Raw genomic sequence first — 21,818 nt, forward strand, 5'->3', positions numbered from 1 at the left:
ACGAAGACGACAACAGCGAAGGCGCAGCGCAATAAGAAAATACTCGTATAATTTGCTTGTTGACAAAAACGTAACAATTCTACATGCAACTAAATGCGTATTTCCGGCCGGAAGGGCGCGCCGTCATTGTGCGTGAGGCAATATCTTGGTGTGTGTGTGAGTCTAACATCCGTTACGTTTGTCATTTTGTTTTTTATTTATTTTCGGGGGGTATTGTGACAGGTCACAGCACTTGATAATCTCAGTCATATCCTAAGATGTTTTAGTTCAAACAGCGCAGAAAAGTATGCTATATTTTTATCTAACAGTAGAGATGGCAAAACCGCACGGAAACAATAAATTTGCTGCAATGCGAAACGGAAATGTTTGCTACGGAAATAGAGGAAGCGCAGTCAGCAACCCAAGTGCAAGCAAGCAGCATCTCCTTTGGCTGTTTGTGTGTCCGCTGTCCTCTCGCATACAAACAAAGTAATTGGCGCACAAATTGGCTCTCGCAAAAGTGTAACTGAAGCACAAGAAGAGATACTTGCAAAAACAACAACAACAAGAGCAGCGACAGCAGCAGAAAAAGTAAGTAGAAAATTGCCAGCAGCTAACTGCAGTAATGGCTAGTAAATTTTATTATGACCATGAGAAGGTTGACTCTCTTGTTGCCTGCTTTTGCCTCGCTGCTCGCTGCCTGTTTGAATGTTTGCTACTAAAACCCGCTTGGTTGCCGTGTTCCTGGTTATCCTGCCCAGTCACCATCACATAATTTATGCATATTTAGCTGAGTGAAATTGAAAACTAATTAATTACACTTGCAGCCCGGAAGCAGCGTGCCAGCGTGGCCAAACACACTGTGGGTAGCTTGACTCTATTGGTTCAGAGAGGGGGCGAAGAGAAACGCCAGCTCGCTAGCTAGCTGGCTAGCTAAAAAGAAAAATGTTGTTCAACTTTTTAATTGCCAGCATCAAGTGTTTTTCAAATTGCTCTTGGCTCTAATTATGGTAGAGAAGTGGCTGAAACGTGAGACATTTAATGCCGGCCAAAAGGGTCGCAGCTCGCGCTTATAATCGCACTCTTCAAATGGTTAAATATCTGTGGGTGGAAGGAGAACTCGTCGCAGGAAGTTAGTCAAAGCAACAGCCACAAAAACTTGAGACACTTGTTGGCCTACACGGAAATTCGCTGCCGACAAACGAAATGAAACGAAACAAACTGAAAGTTGAGGTAGATTCTGGTGTTGGACTTTGGCGCGCCCTTTGGCTGTTTAACAAGCTACAAGTTTAATTAATTCAGACTCTTAAAATCAAACACGAAATTTGTGCCAGCCGATTTTCAACCGTTGGTCTGCGTTATTACTTATTTAATACTTTGATTAGTTTTGCCATATCAAAAAAGACTTGGTTTTAAGTTTTTTCTCTTTTTATTTTGTAAATTCAAAGTGCCAATCAAAAGGGGCATATTGATTTGTTTTTATGCCTCGCTCACAGCTGCAACATCGACGCCAGGTAATTGTGGCAGCTCCCAAAAGGGGCAACAGTCACGTACACCTGACACAGCAGCAACAGCAGAGGCAGCAGAAGAGGTCGCAACCCAGCTGGCATTTTATATCACCTGTCTACCTTTTGCAAATACCCTTAAGTAAGCGATTCCAATGGGGCGTATGCGTTATGTGTGAAAAGGAGTTTTTGAGCGTTTTGAATCGTGACAATAGCTGTGAATAGCTGTGAAATTGCTGCATGTCAAATTATTATTTTGAATGTGACATATGCAGGTCAATAAGCAATGACAACAGGGCGTATACGTCATATTTGATATGAAGCATTTAAAGTTCCAATTTTCAACATTTGAAGTCGTGGCAATTGTTGTGAATACCTTTCGAAAGGTTACGTAAACTATGCAAAATTATTATTTTAAGACTAACATCTACAGGTTTGTAAGGGATTTCAACGGGTCGTATACGTAATGTTTGCTATGATTCAATTGATCAGTTCTAGTCGTGACATTACCTGTGAATAGCTGAGCAATTGTTGTCTAAAGTGATTATTTGTAGACTGATGTCTAGAGGTTAGTAAGAGCTGCGAACTGGGCGAATAGTTCAAGTCGTGACTTACAGCGAATAGCTAAGAATTTATTGTGTAAAGTATGAGTATATAAAATTTTTATTTGGAAAGTGTTATTTATAGCACAATAGTTGTTCAACAGGGCGTATACGTTATGTTCGACATAGACTACATAAAATATTTATATAATTTTTCACGTCGTATCTACAGGTCGCATAATACCTTGGTTTTATGCACATATCTTATTTTTACTACAACGCCACGTTGGCATAATATAAATACGCTTAGCCAGTGTGCTAAGCCTTTAGTAGCTTTAGTCCAGGTTGAGGCTCAGGAATCGTGCTTTATTATTGTCTATGTGTGTGTGAGACGAAGAGTCGGAGTGTTTTTTATTAGTTGAAGGGGCTGGCTGTGCAAAACCCTTTTCAAAAAATGAAACTAATAAAAATCCATGTTAATGTTGCATGAATATCAAATAAATTGAGGCAGCCAACACGTAGTAGCTACTTCTGTCGCTGCCGCTGCCATCGATATATATTTGCTGCTGCTATTGCGAGTATTTATTGATTGAACATAAAATTGGGCAATTTCACATGGACGTAACAAATTTTGTAAGCCCAAAAATGGCAACCGGGGAGCCATTTTCAGGAAGGCAGCCAAAAGTTACATGTCAAGACCTTTAAAGTCGTGTTTGCTTTGAATAATTTATATATTAGAGTTTTGCTGTTTGGTGTGACAAATGAATACACTCAGCTGGCTGGTTAAGGATCTCTTTAAGTAGCTCTAGCTGCCTGTCGCTGGCAAGTTTATCGATTGCGAGTAACAACAGAAGCAGCGGCAGCAGCGTGAAATCAATGCAAGTGGCAAGTGGCAGCTGCGGTTTTGAAACATTGTTTACCACTGCTGCTGCTGCTGCTGCACTCAGTCTCTCAGTCTGGCATCGTTATCTCTTTCTCTCGTTCTGGTTGTCGTTGGCGGGGGAGCATAAACAATGTGAAGGCAACGTCGCTAAATGCGGTCTGGAAATGGCGGCGACAAGGATGAATTGGCTGACTGCGATGATGATGGCGCTTGTGGAATGGATCTCTGCTGCCAGCTTCCGCCTTTGCTGTCTGTCTCTGTCTCTGTCTCTCTCTGTTTCTGTCATACACAGTAAGTAGTGTTTGGGTTGGGTAAAGTTGATGCTCTGCGTGGGTGCGGATTTTTAGCGTGAATCAATCAAATCACATGACTGCCTGACTGACTAACAGCCAGTGATTTGATTGATGAACTGCGCATCGAGACAGCATGGAACATGAGTGCCACCCAAACTCAAACTCATACCCAATCCAATCTCCGACCCCAACTAACCACAAGCGCTATGACACGCATTATACAAACAACAATGTCGACTGCCTCCATTGAGTGTGACGCTTGTGGCTTCCATAAAATTAACTTCTTGAAGCGAAAGCTGCTTTTCTCATTTATTGATTACAGCATTATGTGCTAAAGGATGTGCCATTAGATGCCTCATGCCACATGCCTCATGCCTCATGACATGGCATTATCAGCTCTAATGATTATTTTATTAAGTGTAAAACACACACACACTAAAATATATAAAAAGGGGCCAGACATCATCGCATTTGTAATAAAATGAAATGAGTTTTTATTTTCAATTTTCAAGTGTTGCACAAATGAATTTATTTGCATATATATATTTTCTTGGCGAGGGTGAGGGTGAGGAAGAGAAAAAGCCATTTTCATAGTTTCCTCGTTTCGCATTTTGTGTGCTGCAATAAAATATTTTATTACTTTTTAAGTGTATTTGCTGCTCTCGTAAAGTTTTGTTTTATATTTTTCTTTAACCTTCTCCCGCTCTCTAGTCTTCTTTCTTTTGCAAGCTGCCGCATCGTAATGTCACATATGACTGAATGACTGACTGAATGACTGAGGGAATGTCTGAGCGACCTCCTTCTGCATTGGCATGCAAATTTTGTGACGACTCCGACTTCGACTCAACTCAACTCAACTCAACTCGACTTGGTTCAAGCCAACTTAGTGAAAGTATGCAATGTCAGCAGCGGGTGCTTGCAGTAGAGAAAGAAGGGGAAGAAGGTGGAGAAGAAGGAGGAGGAGGGGAAGCAACATTGCTGGCTGCCTTTGCCAATGTCTTAGAAAATTGTCTTGCTGGCATGTGGCTTCAGCTGCAAGAATTGTCAATGAGCTGCATTATTACTTCGCACATGTGCTGCATGTGACTTCTGCTGTAATTAGAAATACTTTATTATTATTATCTAATGGTTGTGTGTGTGTGGCATTCATTGCGTATACTCGTTGTGGTTTCATTAACTTATAAGCCACATTATATAATATGCAAACGATTAATTTGTGGTTTGACACTAAGATGAAATACCATAATTTATTGTGATCTAATTTAATGCTGCTTGTGGTTAAGGAAGAGCTAAGGATTTGAAATTTAAGCAAATAATTTAGATTATCAAGATTGGATTGTCTTTGCAAAGAAAACAAAAAATGTATGTTAACAATGATATAAATTTATTTCATTTATAGTTTTAAGACGTTTATAAAAAAATATATATTTACTCATACTCGTAAAATAGCTTTAAATGGAGTAAATATATATAAAAAAATTCCATTTTATACATCTACAAATATTGATGAATATTTAGGTAAATCTTAGCAATTTTATTTTTGTTTCTTAATAATTTTGTTTGCCAGGAAAAGGGCAATGTTAAAAAGATTTTTAATATTTAATGATTTCCGTAATATTTATTTAATTTTCAACATAATTCGCTATTAAAAAAGAGGACAAATCCTTACTGAAATATTGTAAACTCTTGAATTTGGTTGAAATTTAACTGAGAAAAAAAGAACTCAATGACTTTCTGCTAGCGAAATTACTAATTATAATAAGAATTTCATTGGATTTTTACCAGAATCAACTATGCAAAGAGTTGTATAGTTCACAAAAATAAATTTAAATAAATCATTGCGAATTAGAGTCACTTTAAAAACAAAAACAATGCTTTTGCCTAATGCAAATGTGATGTAAAAATCGCAAAAAACCATTTGACAAGCTTGCAATATGAGAATCACATATAAATATAAATGATTCATATTCATATTCATAAAATGAATATGCCTAACGCGGTTGTCAGGTGTAGCGCATGAGCATGTTATGCGAAATTCAGCGCTTTGGCTTTGGCCTCAGCCCATGTAACTTGACTGCATTGCTGGCGTGTGGCGTTTCTTCTTTTCGTTTTCGGTTTTTTTTTCTTTTTTTTGTAGCCCACATATTCAACATCTTTTTTATGTAAATGTGCGAAAATTTCGTCGCACACACACGGGGCACGTATGTGTGTATGATGTGTATGTGCACACACATCTAAAGGATATAAAATGAAATTGTACTTTGTGGCATGAGCACGACGACAACAACAAAGAGACGCAAAAAACTGAAACGAAAGTAAAAAGTGCCACCAAAAAAAAAAAAAAAAAAGTGAAAAGTGAAGGAAGGGAGAGAGAAATGTCTTATTTTCAACGTTGCCAGTTGGCGACCATGGAAACGCGATGCGACGCTGCTGTTGCTGCTGCTGCTGCGGCTCATCATCATCATCAGCAGCGGCAGCAGCAGGAGCAGTCGACGTCCTCGTGCTGTCTGTGTGTCCTTCGTCTATGTCGTTTCCATTTCATCATTGTCATAACTTTGTGTCACAATTTTTGTTGCCACTGCCGCTGCCTCTGATGGTGCTCTCAGATGTGCACACATGATACGACCATAAGGAATTATTATGCAATTTCGGCTGGGCCAATTTCGCATGTGCAATCTAATATGTGAGCTGTACTAGAAAATTGTTATCAATAGTCCTGCGGCAAATTTTCAATTATTGGCCAAAACTTTAAGTCATAAATTAAACACAGAATTTTTGTATTTTGTATATTTTGTTTGCATATTTTTAGTTTTGTCTAAAAAATGTCAACAATTTGCCGTTAAGCTGCTGACAAACATTTCACTTCAAAAACTGCAACAGCAGCAACAACTGTGACTGACAGCGACAACAACAACAACAACAGCAACAGCAACAACAACAACATCGACGACAGCAGATGTTGCACACCACTTTGGGGCATATTTACACTTCACTTTGCCACTGTAAAATATTTCACAAATGTAACAACAGCAAACACAAAACGCAACAAAAAGAAAAAAAAAATGGTAAAAACAACACTTTGAAAAGGCGAAAAATCTCATGTTGTGTATACGACGTGGCTCAACATTGTTTTCCTGTCGACATTTTTGGCAATTTATTATGTCATTTAATGCTAAGTGTTTTCTCACAAATATGCCATGGCAAACACAAACACACACACACACACACACACACACACCAGCACATACACTCGATGCTTTAGGTTTGCTTGCAAATAGCTGACTCCAATTTGTTGGCACCTTGGCAGCAGCTGTGGCATATCAAGTGCCAATGTGTTGCATGCCTTCTAGGCTAGATTTCTCTGCCGGATTGAGCAAACATTGTATCACACATATGTACGTACTTACTTACATACATACATATATGTTTGTGCATGTATTAGTAAGCTCTACACAACCTTTGAGCTTAGGTGTTAGAGCACATGCTCAGATGACAATTAATCATGGAGGGGAATACATAGAAATTGTATTAGAAAAAAATAAGAGTCATCTTACCGCAAATTTAATTTTACACAAATTCAGTTCTATATTTAGCGGTGCTGGAAAATTGGCTGAATAACTGCAACGCACAATGAACACAAAGAAAAAAACGAAAAGAAAAGTTTTAGGTAACTTTTTATTGCACGTCTTGAATTAAAAAACTACTAAGGAAGCTACAGTTGAGTGGGTTCGACTACGCGCTATCCGTTTTCAATACTCGCAAAAGTAAAAAGACTGCAATACAGTAAATACACAAAATTTATTATATTGAAAAAATACAAAAAAATATACAGAAATGTATAATTATAAAATGTAGCTCTTTCTTTTTAATAAATAAAACTAAAACAATGCGGTATTATTATTTAAATATACCAAATTATTATACCGAATTGTAGAATTATAAGTTATAGCTTTAAAATTAAAGTATACCAAATTAATATACCGAAAAAATACTGAAATTCATTATAAATTAATCATGGATAATAGTACCGGTTAATAAAAGTTAAGCAGTGCAGTTTTAACATTTAGTTATACCAAATTAATATACCAAAAAAGTACTGAAATATACCGAATTGTATAAATTGTATAAATTATAAATATATCTTTTGTAGTACTTGTTAATGAAAGTAAAACATTGTGGTTTTAGCATTAAAATATTCCAAATTAATATACCGAAAAAATACTAAAATATGCTACATTGTATAATTAAAAGTTATTGCCATATATTATATAGTCTCTGAGATCTACTTGTTTATACGAACAGTCAGACGGACATATTGGCATAACTATATAACCTTAAGGGGTCAGAACAGACTCCTTCTGCCTGTTACATACATTTCCTTTCGGCACAAAGACAGCATACCCTTCTACCCTAAGGGATGCGAGTATAAAAAGCGAAACTGTGCGAAAAGCGCATGAGAAAATAAATGTTAACAAGAAGCAGCAGCAGCCTGAAGCAGTGATCAGGAAACCAGCTTGAAGTCGACTTCATTGTGGCGCTAACAACAAAGAGGCTGAGCCTTAGAGAAAATCTACTAAAGTTAACTTAGCAGCGAACTTGATTTTGACCGCCTGCTGTGTGTGTGTGTGTGTGGATTTCTGTTAAGCATGCTAAGTAATTTTTTTAGTGCATTTTCATTTGGCAGCCAATAAAGCAAAGTTGGCAATGTGCATAAAATGCGCCAAACAGTCATTGACATTGGAATTGAAGTTGAAGTTTTGTTTCTGTTCTGTCTGTTCCACCTACGCCAACTGTTGCCAGCCAGCAGCCACTCGGTTGCTCTGTTATTTCTGGCCATTTTAGCGCTGCCCTCTGACCATGTCACTGTCATTGGCCCAAGTTTTTGTCGCATAAAGTTTAGCTGCAACATTTGCTTTCGCATTGTTTTGCAGCATTTCTTGTCGACGAGGGAGAGAGAAGGGATGTGGGGCGGGGGAACGTTCGCTGCTCTGGCGAAATTAAAGTGCATTGTGTGCTAAAAGTTTTTGTGCCGGCAAAACCGGAACAATGAAAAGTTCATGAAAATTTTTGCTTCAAAGCATAAACAATAAACATAAAAGTTTTGACCATTAAAAACGCGCAGTGGCTAAGTGCCCATTGGTCTGTTTGATATATAAGCAGTGAAGAGTGGGTGGAGGGGTGGGGGAGCGGGAAGCGGGGTGCGGCGAGCGGATTGGACGTAGCAAAAGTGTCATTTGTTTGTCGGTCTCCAGTTGCTGCTGCTCTTCAAGTTTTTGCTTCATTTTAATGACAAAAATCAGCGTGAATTTGATGTTTGGGCACGAAGTTTTTGGACTCTCTTGAATTTAACGCAAGGAAATCATTAAAGAAGTTTTTTATGGTGACGAATAAAGCTACCCCATGGAAGGATCAAGCACAGCGGAAGGATATTTTACTTTAATAGGCAGAAATAGAGTAGGGGCAATATGTTGAGGAAAATTAGTTAGATTAAACTTGCCCTTAGAAAGGTTTTAATTTAAAAAGTTGAAGCCTCTTTAAGGTGTAGTGAAACACTTTAAATATTTTGTATTTATGTGCTTACGAAGGTTCTGAAATATTTTGCTGCCTAAAGATTAAATTTTATTATTTCAGATATAATAATCATTTGAAATGTATTTATTTAAAAGGAATTGTGAATTGCTTTAGGTATTTTTAAGCTGCTTATTTCTTATGCATCATTTTTTAACTATGTTCCTTAGATACAAGTGCTGCATTTGAAAATTAAAATTCTTTTTTAAAGAAAAGTGAAAAATTTTAAATAATTTATGTATGTATATTTTTAATTCTGTTTCTCTAATTAGTTTAAATTTGTACGCTAATTTTTGACAATCTTTAGTCTATGTTTATGAATGAAAAATATGTATTTCTGCTGCCCTTTAAAATTCATGATGAGCTGTTAAAAACTATCTCCATCTCTGCCACAAATTTCTAAATTATGTTTACGTGTAGTTTAAAGTATTTGCTGAATAGAAACCATGCAACTTTTTGTATCCAAAAAACAATTTCCGGCACTCGTGTTTAATTAGAACTTTTAATACGTTCGTAGTTTGCGCTCGATTCATTTGCTTTGCATCCCCAAATCGTGTTGTGCAGTGTATACATGTTCCTATTGCCAAAAAAAACCGCAAACACATTCAAAATTAAATTCACTTAGAATAAACAATAATAAATAAAACATCCGGAAAACAACGGAAGCTGCTGTGAACGCACAATGCTTTCTAACGCAGGCGCATAACTCTTATAAAGAGAATGAGAGAGTGAGAGAGAGAGAGAGAGAGAGAGAGAAGTTAAGAGAAATGTTGTGCTGAGATTTATACCAGTATTTGGTGTGTTTACATTGCATATACACAACGAGCGTGCAAATTAATGACGGACAACGTCGAGTCGCCTACCTCAATGCAGCAGCCAAACGCATCAAGCATCCGACCCGTTGGCCGAGTCGAGGCAGTAAACCACAGAAGCAGCGAAGCGTAAGGGGGCCACAGCAAACAGCTGATAATAGTCTGGCAACTTGTGGGGTGGTTGGACTTGTGGAGACTCGAGACCCGAGACTCTCGACGAACAAAGCTGGCAATGTCATGTGAAATTTTATGCATGGCATTCAGTAAAATTCAGTTGGAAAATTCTTCAGAGATTTTGCTGCGAGAAGTTTTCATGTTGCGTGCATTTAAATTTCAAATAACAATTTGAGCAAAACGCTGCATTATTCAAAAGCGAAATAACCGAACGGACCAAGAGAGAGCATCTTAAAAACTTTTTTCCTGGTTTACTTTTTTTGGCCATTTTATATGACCAGGCTGAAAACACACACAGAGTCAGGGGAAGGGGGAAAGTTTTGTACAACAGACGCAAAGCATTTGTAACGTGCCAGGCGAAAAATTATTTATTTCAGCTCGTATGTCACGACATGGAGTTGAGCGGAGTGCGGATAGCGGGGAGAGTTGGTCCATAAAACTTTGGGCCATTTTTCAAATTTGTCGCGGTCGAGCCCACACACCCAAAAAGTGGGCGTGGCTGTGGTCGCATTTCAAGTTGATAATATCACAGTTAGTGTGAACCACATGCGGATTTTACAAGTGCTCCGCCAAGTTAATGCGTTATGACCTGACCTGGCGAGCCATTCGCCGTCCCCTCTCCTTCTTCTCCTTCTCTCCTCCCACAAACTCCAAACTTTTATGGAACAACCAATGGCAACCACGGACAGCCAAAGCTTCATCGCCATCGCCATCGTCGTCGTCGTCGTTCTCGTTTGGGGGGCATGTTAAAAAAATGATTAATGATTATGATTTTTTTTTCCTTCGTTTTTGGCTGCGTGTGTTGCGACCTGGTCTCAGGACAGCTTTCAGGCAATATCTGCAGAAATATGCGCTTGAAAATATGTTAACGCTTTTTAAATCATCTTGTGCGTGGCGCCGCGTTTTGTTTGTTCTTTATTGTTGTTGTTGTCGTTGTTGTTGAATGTTTCAGTGGCTTTAAATTAAAATGCAGGATGAGGGCATTTTTGTGGCCATCATAAATAATAGAGTGCGGGCAACACAGCACAAAAAAATAATATAAGGAAGTGGCAAAGAAAGCAAAGAATATGAAAACAATAAAATAATTAAGTTCTACTATATGGCCACAAGTATTCAATTGAGTTGGAACTGCATTAAAACAGCGTCAGAGAAAAAACAGAAGCAGACTTTTTTAGCATTTGTTGTTGAAGCTGAGCAGAGCTATCTTTTGCTCAGCTTGGCAGGCGGATAGAAAATATTTAAAAAGAATTCAGATAAATAACACAGAAGAGTAATAGGAGGCGTTGTAACACTAGAAGATGCCCTGCAAAGTTTCGGAATAATTTCTTTGCTTTTGTTTTAGTTTTATGATAAACAAATCAATACTCAATTTGTTTTTGTGCAGTATGCTCAAACTTTCTTTTTGATTTTGCTAACTCATGAGTATTTGGACTTAAACTTGGATATGTTTTCAATGGTATTACATTTATAATAATACAATTGAAATGTCATTGCTTAAGAAGTGCTAATAAAGCTTCATTTTATTCTCCAAATATTTCTGTTAATATTATGCTTATGTTTTTTATATTTTGTTCAAATTTTCCATTAATTTTTGTATTTTGTATTAAAGTTTTCAACAAGTTTTCATGTCAACATGAGCTGTATATTTTTCTTTATAGTATAATTAAATTGTAAACATTTTTGAATACATTTCTCTGTTTTCGATTTTATTTGGTGTGGAGTCGATTTTTAAAGAATTTTTGTCCAATTATTTTTTAATATTCTTTTTCTTTGAATACTTGTTTTGTCTAGCTTTTATAAACAGAATTAAAACAAACAAACAATTTCAATTTTATTAAAATACTTTATGATTAAATAAAAAGATAGTTAATCGTATAAAATCGGAATACTAACCTAACCCCATCCTAAATTAGTTTACATAGAACTTTTACAGGGTACAATAAGATGCACTTTGAAGAGTTGTATGCAGCTTACGGACAACTGGCAAATAACAAGGCAGTACTTGGCCGTTTTCTACTTGGCTAAATCGCATTAAAGCATAACGTTTTTCCCAATGCCTTGTGCCTGGTGCCTTGTGTTCTGTTCTGTTGTGTTGTGTTGCCTCTGCGATAGCTTGGCTTTTGTTGCCTTTGGCTGCACTTAAGCTTTCGCTAGAGATATCAACAAACAGTACTTACCAAATCTACAGACTACAGACAACATTGCCAAAAGGGCTAGACACGTTTTATGCTGGCAACCAGGCAACCAGACAGCGTAGAGAATGAGTTAGGAGGTGGAGCCAAAGAGTGAGCTTATAAATTGCATATCGAATTTAGTAATTTTTGCTTGTGTGTGAGAATAACGTGCGTTTGCCCAAGGCAACAGCAACAGCAACAGCACAGCAGTAGTTGGTGAGTCAGGTTTCTATATAGTATTTCTGCTGCTTTGGACTGCCGCTAATCATGCAATCGCCTCTGCTGCATTATTATTCCCTGGGAACTGGAGTTGGGTGCCACAACTCGCTGACAGGTTCTGTGCGCTTCCCTAGACCATAACTTGTGCTGCTGCTGCACATTTTTCATTTTCATTTTCGTTTTCATTTAATATTTATGATTTATTTATGTGCGGATGTTTGTTGGCTGTTCTCATATCGTACCAGAATTTATGCTTTCCGTTTTGGCTTAAGCTACACTCGGCACACTTTGTTCTCAGGGGAGGCAGAGAGTAGTTGGGGAGTTGGGGAGAGTTGTCTAATCTAGGTAGAGAGAGAACAATTTCATGCACTGCTTAACACACAGTAGCCAAAGTCCGTTTTGGCCAACGGCCCAGGCTTATTATGCAAATGTCTGGCTCAGAGAACTTGACCACAATATCGCATTGTTGTCTACTCTAGACTCGACTCGACTCGACTCGACTCGACTCGAGTCTATTCTCTACGTACGGCCCGTAATAACAATTTGTAAGCTCGGCACCGATAAAAAGGTAAACAGCATGAATTAAGCAGATACTAGACGTTGGGTCTGGCCAAGGCTATAAAGTCAATTGTCTCTGTAAAGTGTATAGCAGAGGATTTAAATAGACTAGCTAAAATAATTTATGGCATTACCGACTTTTTTTGATATCTGCAATTTTTGTGCTTATTTATGCAATGTTCTTTTTTTTCTATATATTATGTTTTTTTTTTGTTACTTTTGCCATTTTCCATTTTGCCTGCGTCTGACAGCAATTGCAACTTTTTCAATTAGCCCAAACAGAGAGTGCGGCATTAGCCTTATCATAAGCTTTGTGGCCAGGCTAATTGCCTGAGGTCCTGGCACAGGTAACAAACTTTTTGCACGTGCTGCCTGACAGCTCAAAGCCCAAGGCTAACACTTTGGCCAGAACTTTGGTTGCCTTCTCATAATCGATATTTACGATATTTATTTATTGTGGCCATTAAAATAAATATGTGAAACGCTACAGTTCTTTACGTTACACTTTGCCTTGGGGACAAACACTTCGAGCTGAGACAGACATGAAAAACAAATATAAATAAAACATGTGGGTTATGTGGCTGCAAATTACTCAACAGCCAAAAAGGCTGTCAGAGACATGAAGAGAAAGTGTGTGGCACACTGAACTGTAATAGAAAAGTAAAGCTCATATTATATTTATATTTGTCATGACTGGAGGCTGCCTTGGCTTTGGTTTAAGGTTTAGGTTCAGGTTTTTTTTTGCTCGCGGCTAACCGCTGATCGATGTCAACTGCTGCTTGGACAACGAGACATTAACAAAATTGTGAGAAACACAACGGAAATATATATTTTCTCTGTCTCTAGAACAGAAACAAGGACAAAAAAAAATTCATAGTAAGCATTGTGCACGATTCGTAAGCACAACAAAAATTCCAATAAATTCAATGCGACACAACAGACACTTGGGAGGACTTTAGGGCATGTCACAGCAATAGCAACAGCAACAACAACAACAACAGCAACAGCAGCAGCCGCCCAACAACAGACAACAGACAGCAGACAGAAGAATACAGAGAGACAAAATGTTGAAGGGGGCGGAGATGAAATGTTTCGGTTAGTCTCGTTTCGCTTTTGTTGCTGTTTGTCTCTGTCGTTGTCGCTGGGAATGTGTGTGTGTGTGTGTGTGTGTGGGGCAAAGTTCAAACCTTTGACATTTGTTCGACGGCATGCATTACTCATACGCAGCGTGGTGGTCGGCGGGAGTAAAGGGCGCCTGCAAATATGAAGCCAAGTTTATGGCAAATAGCTGCACATACAGCTTTAGCAAAAAGTTTTCCAATATACTTGCACACTGCACTTGTTTGGCGTTTGCTTATAAATTTAATGAAAATCTCAGCTAATAGTTTTGCCAGCACATAAATAAAGTTGTTGCCGCCGTCTTCAAGCGTATAGTAGTACTTTTAAAATATGTTATGCCTTCTACACTCTCTCTCTCTCTCTTTCTTTTTCGTGTATGTCACAATTTATATGCAAAACTTATCAACGCTGCAATGTCTCCAAAGCGTCGTTGCCATGCATGTGTCTGAGCAGCAAAAAAAAATGTCGTAAGAGAAAATTCAATGTGCTGTTAATTCCCAGCACCATGACAAGAGACCCCAACACCAGCTCCAACTTCTGACTTAAAAATAGTAGATCACATTATTTACCGCCGCTCTGAACATGTGGCGACAGAACAAGTCACTGATGACGTATGTTGGAAAGTGTGGATTCCAAAAGATCTCATCGCTGAGGTGTTAAAGGTATGTCATACTTGTCCATTCGCCGCGCTTAATGGAATCACCAAAACTTTTGTCAGAAATTGTGATATCTGCAAAGTCACAAAGCATTCAAACTATCAACTATACTGGTTGCATCTAGTCTGGCCCAGTGAATCACATATACACATAGATACTCAGACTCATTGCCAGGAGCAGCATCAGACAGTGAATCCTCCACTGAACGGACACGCATGGTTTGACCTTGAGATTTATCTTTCTTTAGCTCGCTCGATTCTCAAGCTGTTTTGATTTTGTTAGAAGCGTATTATAAATTATTGTCGAAATTAGTCAGCTATATTGTAGACAACCGATATGAATATATTCCCCTAAATTTCAACATTCAATTTGTTTATGTGTTTATTTCAATTATTTACCATTTGCAACATATTATTTCAAAATTAATTGCTACATTTGTTGTTACTCAAAATTCAATTACACTCAAAGAAGAGACAGTCATGGAAAGAATTTCTATGAGCAATCTCAGCGAAGCTATGACATAAAATAAAAACAAGTTATATGAGATAAAAATATGTATATATACTTTATAGGGTCGGAGATGCCTCCTTCTACCGGTTATATACATTTCCTGCCGGCATAAAGTTATAATAATATAATATAATAATAATATAAAAACACACCTAGATCTATCAAATTCAATGACAACTCGAAATGAAGTTTAAATAATATTGTAAAATAACTCAGATACCTTTGCAAACATAATCTTAGTAAGGTTATATAGACGATTGTTTATTGTAGAAACACATTCATAGACATTCATAGAAATTATTATAGTTTTAAATTTTTTGCGTTAAAAATAATTATTCTGAAATAAAAAACCTAATACTAATACTAAACTAAATACTAATACAATGGAAATATTACACTTCATTGAAAAATTTGGAGACGCAATTTATTCTAATAAAAAGGCAGGTGTGTTGGCGGCAATTTTCTATTCTTGCCAATACATAATAAGAATAATCGTAAATCTATCACCTGGAATTCACAAAATATTACGGAAACTTATCCGCGACTTAAAAAGTCTAGTAAGACCCCGTCAAAGCGTCACCACGATAGCTGACCATTCTCACAGAACTCTGAAGAGGCTTGCCCTAGAATTAAAAGCGCGACGGCACAGGCTTGGTAAGCATCTGATCTAACAGTTTACAGCTCGAAGAATAGCTCTGAAATCAATCAATTTAATTAGTATAACTCACACAATTGTTTCATCATACCATTAACATTACCTTTCTGATCAAGCTCAACTTTTATTTAGAATGAATCAAAATCGGAGCTCGCAAATAACTGTTGACCGTTTCTCGTTGTCTGCAAATACTTTCCCGACTCTTTTCGAAAAGAATCCATGAGAAACCAATTTATGGAATTGATGCTGATTCGGATTAGGGTCCGATTCAACTGAATGATGCTTGTCCGGGAAGAACTATAAATAAACAAAATAAAATATTTCAAAAATATTTACAAAAATATTTACAACCGATATACTTGAGAAATTGAGGAGCATTGTAGTTAAATATTTTATTTGAACTGACTCTGAGCTCTGTACTCTCTAGACTATACAATCGACTAGATAACCTTACTAAGATTATGTTTGACAGTATCTTAGTTATTTTACAATATTATTTAAACTTCATATTGAGTTGTAATTTAGATCTAGATTCAATGACAACTCGAAATGAAGCTTAAATAATAATGTACAATAACTCAGATACCTTTGGAATAATTACCTCAATAATTTGGAAGAAACGAAATCATACTCCAGATGCAGGGCACCATCAGGGCGGCTTTCGCAGCCGCTGGCCTGAATTCCGACACTAACACCGATCCGCGAGAGCTGAAAGCGTTTGCAATCGCCATAGTAGCCGTCGCTACTACCGATTGAATTATTTAGTGAGGTCTCCGGACGTGATCACTGTGACGCCTTGTGTGTTGCGGTTGTTTCGCAAAAGTTGACCGAACTTGATTATTTAGAGGAAGTAAAAGTCGTAACAAGGTTTCCGTAGGTGAACCTGCGGAAGGATCATTATTGTTTTAATGCATCTAACCGCTAATAAATTAAATTTGTTTTTCTCCAATAAGGGAATTGCAATATTTAATAAATTAAGTAACTAATAAATATAAATATTTTATTCAATCATATGAGATACAATTAGATATAATAATTTAAATTAGCTAAAACCGTTTATGTATTGTGTTTTATGTGTTTTGATAAAATAAAAACTGCGTGTATATGTACCATAATATCATGCGTTGCAAAATGGTTCGCAACACCTAAAGAAAAACAATGTTGTACCTGTTTGCAGGTTAACGCTTTACATATGTTGATCATAATAAATAAATTTAGCTAAAATATACTTGTCATATATTATTATTATCGATTATGTAAAACTAAGTCATTTCGCAACATTTATTTAGGTATGAAATATAAAATATTCGTTAATAATTTTGTGGATTTTGTTGAGAACAAATAATACCAAACGGGGATAGAATAATGTTGACTCAGAAAGATCAGAGCGCAATTGACCAATTGACGGCACTAATATCCGTTTTTAATGGTCAAATAGATGCAGAGCTTCTTTGAACAGCTACGGCTGTAACACCAGTTCGACGGAAGTAAGAAACGAATAGTAATCTTCAGTACATTCTTCTAATCGACGATTAATTTCGACAGTTTCTCGTTGTCCGCAAATAAGTGTCTTTTCCCGACTCTTTACGAAAAGACTCAATGAGCAAATGATTTATGGGTTCTCTTGATGCTCATAGTCATTTATGACAGCAGCAACATCTTCAGTTCATCCTTCTTATGGGCGACTATTATCTTTAGTCATTTGATTCGGATTCGGGTTCGATTCAACTGGTTGATGTTTGTCCGGGAAGAACTACAAATAAAAATAAAATACTTAAAAGAAAATATTTACAAAAATGTTTACAATCGACATACTTGAGAAATTGAGGAGCATTTTACTTAAGTAGTTTTATTTGAACTGACTCTGAGCTCTGTACTCTCTAGACTATACATCTAGTCTATACAATCGTCTAGATAACCTTACTAAGATTGTTTATTGTAGAAACACATTCATAAACATTCATATCGACTTGTCATTTAGATCTAGATTCAATGACAACTCGAAATGAAGTTTAAATAATATGAAAAATAACTCAGATACTAATACTCAATAATTTGGAAGAAACAAAATCATACTCTAGATGCAGGGCACCATGGGCATTCAGCGGTACATCATCCTGTCATCAGGGCTTTCGCAGCCGCTTGTTATTCGATTTTTTGATTTGCAGGGCGGAAGTGGGCGTGGCAAAAATTTGAAATAAACTTGATCTGCGTGCAAACATAACAAATGCTGTCGAAAAAAAATTATAGCTCTATCTCTTATAGTCTCTAGGTGTTCATACGGACAGACACACAGACGGACCGAAGGAAATGGCTAGATCGTCTCGGCTGTTGATGCTGATCAAGAATATATATACTTTATAGGGTCGGAGATGCCTCCTTCTACCTGTTACATGCATTTCCTGTCGGCATTAAGTTATAATACCCTTCTACCCATGGATAGCGGGTATAAACACACCTAGATCTATCAAATTCAATGACAACTCGAAATTAAGTTTAAATAATATTGTAAAATAACTCAGATACCTTTGCAAACATAATCTTAGTAAGGTTATATAGCCGATTGTTTATTCTAGAAACACATTCACATTCAACACATTCATTCATTCACATGAATTCATTCATGTTTATGAATGAATGTGTCAACTGTGAATGTGTTTAAGAATAAATGGGTGTAATGGAATAGACTATTTTTGCAATTATATATGCATGTCAATAAGTAATAAGGACAATGACAAGACTACCAAGTCGAGTTATCCAAATAATACGCAAGCTAATACGCGACATAAAAACTCTTGTAAGAGCACCAAGGTACGTCACCACCGAAGCAGACTACTCTCTTAGATATGGAAAGGTTTGGCTCAGATATCAGAGACCGACGCCACAGGCTTGGTAAGCATCTGATCTAACAGATTACAGCTCGAAGAATAGCTCTGAAATCAATCTTCAATTTAATTAGTATAATTCACACAGTAGCATCGAGTGGCAATCGCACTGTCAGCAGAACATAAGATTCAAGATCCGCAGTCGAAGCGACGGAGATCGACGACGAGTTTCGCAGGCTCAGCAACACATAGCACCAAATCGTAGCAACTCATACGCAGCGTGGTGGTCGGCGGGAGTAAAGGGCGCCTGCAAATATGAAGCCAAGTTTATGGCGAATAGCTGCACATACAGCTTTAGCAAAAAGTTTTTCAATATACTTGCACACTGCACTTGTTTGGCGTTTGCTTATAAATTTAATGAAAATCTCAGCTAATAGTTTTGCCAGCACATAAAATATGTTATGCCTTCTATACTCTCTCTCTCTCACACTCTTTCTCTTTCTTTCTCGTGTGTGTCACAATTTATATGCAAAACTTATCAACGCTGCAATGTCTCCAAAGCGTCGTTGCCATGCATGTGTCTGAGCAGCAAAAAAATTGTAGTAAGAGAAAATTCAATGTGCTGTTAATTCCCAGCACCATGACAAGAGACTCCAACACCAACTTCAGATGCAGCTGCAGCTGGAGCTTCATCTTCAGCTATTGCCGCCGTTCCAGGCGTTGCCTTTGATACTACATAGGGATGGAGGCATGGAGATGTCGGCGTCTGTTACTCGGCAACATAAGTTTGGGGATTTTTATTTGCCGTCTGCCGGAAAATATTGCTTGGGAGGCTAACACATGACAAACGCAGCCGTTTGTCAGGGCCAATATGGCAAAAAGGGTTTTAGAGGACTCCCGACTCCCAACTCCTGACTCCGACACCGACGGCGACTCAAGCGTCTCACATCTCACAAGTGCTTTAAAAACTTTTCACTTTGCATCGTTATTTTTTTTGGTTGGGTTGCTTGTAAAGAAATTTTAATTATTGTTTGTTTTACTGCTACTGTTGCTGCTGCGGAGACTTCAAAGTTGTTCTTTATGTTTTGTTAACTTTCGAGTTAAAGTGGCGCTTTGTACAATTTGCTTAATTCCCACCAAAGGGCCGGCGGGGGAAGAAACAATAACAACAGCAGCCAAAGTCTGTAAACATTTCCCCTATTGGGAACCAGTTGAAAGTGTTGCTTAACAGATTGCTGTTCTCTTGTGGAAGTGTGTGCAAATAAGAATTCCAATGAAAAAAAGTTATTTACTCATACATACATATGATCATAGCCGTTGAAGAGAGTCAATTCTAGCTCTCTGCTTTTTGCATTCCCAGGGAAGGAAGTGAGAGAGAGAGAGAGAGGGCGCAAAAAATTATTGCCAGTTTGAGTTCGCGTTTGTGCAGGATCAATGCAGAAAAATTGACTGCTGCCAAAATTAATTTTGCGCGCTGCTAGATTATTATTTAACCACTCAAATTAGTGCATATTTTTTGTATATTTATATAATATTTATTATATAATCAGTGTTTAAAGTGATGTGTCTAAATTGTGAAATTGTTTGCGTTTGATTGTTAGCTGCGCGTAGTGACACATAACCTCACAAAATCATGCTTTTGGTCCATGCTGTGTTAAAATGAAAAATAATTCAATATAATAGCTTCAAATTTGCATTGTATATGAAGAGTAGTGAAAGCATAATCTTGTTTCTTTGAAGCGCATCAGTCGCATTTCACTTATCTCTCATTTCGCTGCAAGGTTGCAGCCGTTATCGGTTGCTTAAATCAAAAGAGACGGAAAAAAAGAATTGCCGAATAAGTGAGAGGCGTAAATGCAGCGCAAGCAAAGCGAAGCTATGAAAATTACCAAGTGCAGTGTGAATTACGAAAAATACTATTAATAGTGTGTGAATGGCAGTTTGGTGTTTTTTTGTGTGTTTACCAATAAAGCGAAGAAGAGTGTGAATAAAATATACCAATATTTGTGTGTGAATGAATTTTTTGTATTATTTTTGTTGTTGTGCTTATCAGTGAATAAAAAAAAAGTGTTATTGTGTTATTCCTATAAAATTATGTATAGTTTGGAGAAATGCTAAGGAATTCGCCATTCACCAAGTAAGTATTTTGCCTTAATAATTTTCCAGTGCATTATTATTTGCATATTCTTCTTGAATTTATTTAAACGTATTTGGCATGGCTTTTCAAATTATTGTTCAACATGTATCTTCCTTCTCTGCTTTTATTTGGTGGCTTAATAATCAAATTTCAATTTTTCAATTTTTCTTTCAATTTATCTCATTTAAAATGCTATGCATTTAAAATTGCAGTCGCATTTTCATCTTGAATTTTGTGCTCAATTTGGGAGCTGCAATTGGCAGCCATGACATGAAATATATTCGCATAATGTGCATTGATATTTTGCACAATAGTTTGTTGGCAACGGCAGCAGCATCAGCAGCAGCCATAAAGCCAATTATCTTTAAACAAATTAGTACAAACATATTTATCTATTTTCATATAATTCTTGACTTTCAAAACATTCGCTTCATTTTGGCAGCTTTAAAATTGAATTTAAAATTGCGTCTAACTGAACAAGTTTTCTAATTAATCTACGTTCGTTGTGTATTGTGTTTTTTGGAAGTCACGCCCCCGCGCCTCTTTTGGCCTGAGGCGCCTATCAGCTAGGTGCGAACGTGAAGCATGCAAATGAGCTACACCTGACATCGTCACACACACAGCTTGTCAATTATGCGGCAGTCATTTCGGGTGCCATACAAAACTATTTTGCATTTCAAATGCACACACAGCTCGCATATTACGCATACGCAGTGTGTGTGTGTGTGTTTGCGTGCGCATTGAATCGTATTGCGTAGAGCCTCAAAGCGTGTTGAGCTCCTGCTGCTGCTGGCAGCTGTTTACTCCAAAATTGAAATTAAATAATACACAACAATTCTTGGTTCATATTTCCGTCTTTGCGGGGCTTTGGCTTTCACATTTCACATATGAGAAATTCTTGTTTGTGCACTTAATGAGGCTCCTAATAAGACCATCAAAAGGATGGAGCCCCCAAGCAGCTACAATTTCAAAAGGTGCCTGGGAATCACATTAAAGGATTAACAAAGCGTAACATTTCTCTGCCGAATTCTCAACACTACCCCCAAGAGATGGAGAGAGAGAGAGAGAGAGTGAGTGTATAGTATCCGATTTGATTACACACAAAGTATTCGCATTCGCATTTGGATTCCCATTCAAATTTCGCTAGCACATTAGCATAGAAATGCGTAGATACTTCTGCACAGACTGCGACTCAGTTTCAGACACATT

General features: G+C 37.3%; 1 protein-coding gene and 2 long non-coding RNA genes across 7 annotated transcripts in view; 1 reads left to right on the top strand and 2 right to left on the bottom strand.

The window, feature by feature from the left end:
* Positions 1-15,320: 15,320 nt before the first annotated feature.
* LOC133838021 (uncharacterized) overlaps positions 15,321-21,818 on the bottom strand; it is a 57,715-nt gene continuing 51,217 nt past the window's right edge. For 2 of the 4 annotated variants that reach the window (XR_009893900.1, XR_009893897.1), the window contains exon 3: positions 18,516-18,591. This is a non-coding gene — a long non-coding RNA (uncharacterized LOC133838021). Of the gene's footprint in view, positions 15,688-15,750; positions 15,848-18,515; positions 18,592-21,818 lie in introns of those variants that run through there. The other 2 variants (XR_009893899.1, XR_009893898.1) reach the window with 2 other exon arrangements.
* LOC133837723 (uncharacterized) lies at positions 16,900-17,572 on the bottom strand. Its single transcript, XR_009893854.1, has 2 exons — positions 17,463-17,572; positions 16,900-17,400 (listed from the first exon to the last, which is right to left on the bottom strand). It is a non-coding gene; the product is annotated as an uncharacterized LOC133837723 (long non-coding RNA).
* Positions 18,379-21,818, top strand: part of LOC133838020 (uncharacterized) — a 54,310-nt gene continuing 50,870 nt past the window's right edge. Inside the window, exons 1-2 of one of the 2 annotated variants that reach the window (XM_062268943.1) lie at positions 18,379-18,539; positions 18,621-18,945. In XM_062268943.1, the coding sequence (XP_062124927.1) occupies positions 18,379-18,539; positions 18,621-18,906 (447 nt within the window). In that variant the 3' untranslated portion in view covers positions 18,907-18,945. Of the gene's footprint in view, positions 18,540-18,620; positions 18,946-21,818 lie in introns of those variants that run through there. The other variant, XR_009893896.1, reaches the window with a different exon arrangement.

The sequence above is a fragment of the Drosophila sulfurigaster genome, chromosome 2R (assembly GCF_023558435.1).
Source record: "Drosophila sulfurigaster albostrigata strain 15112-1811.04 chromosome 2R, ASM2355843v2, whole genome shotgun sequence".
Classification (NCBI taxonomy): Eukaryota; Metazoa; Arthropoda; class Insecta; order Diptera; family Drosophilidae; genus Drosophila; species Drosophila sulfurigaster.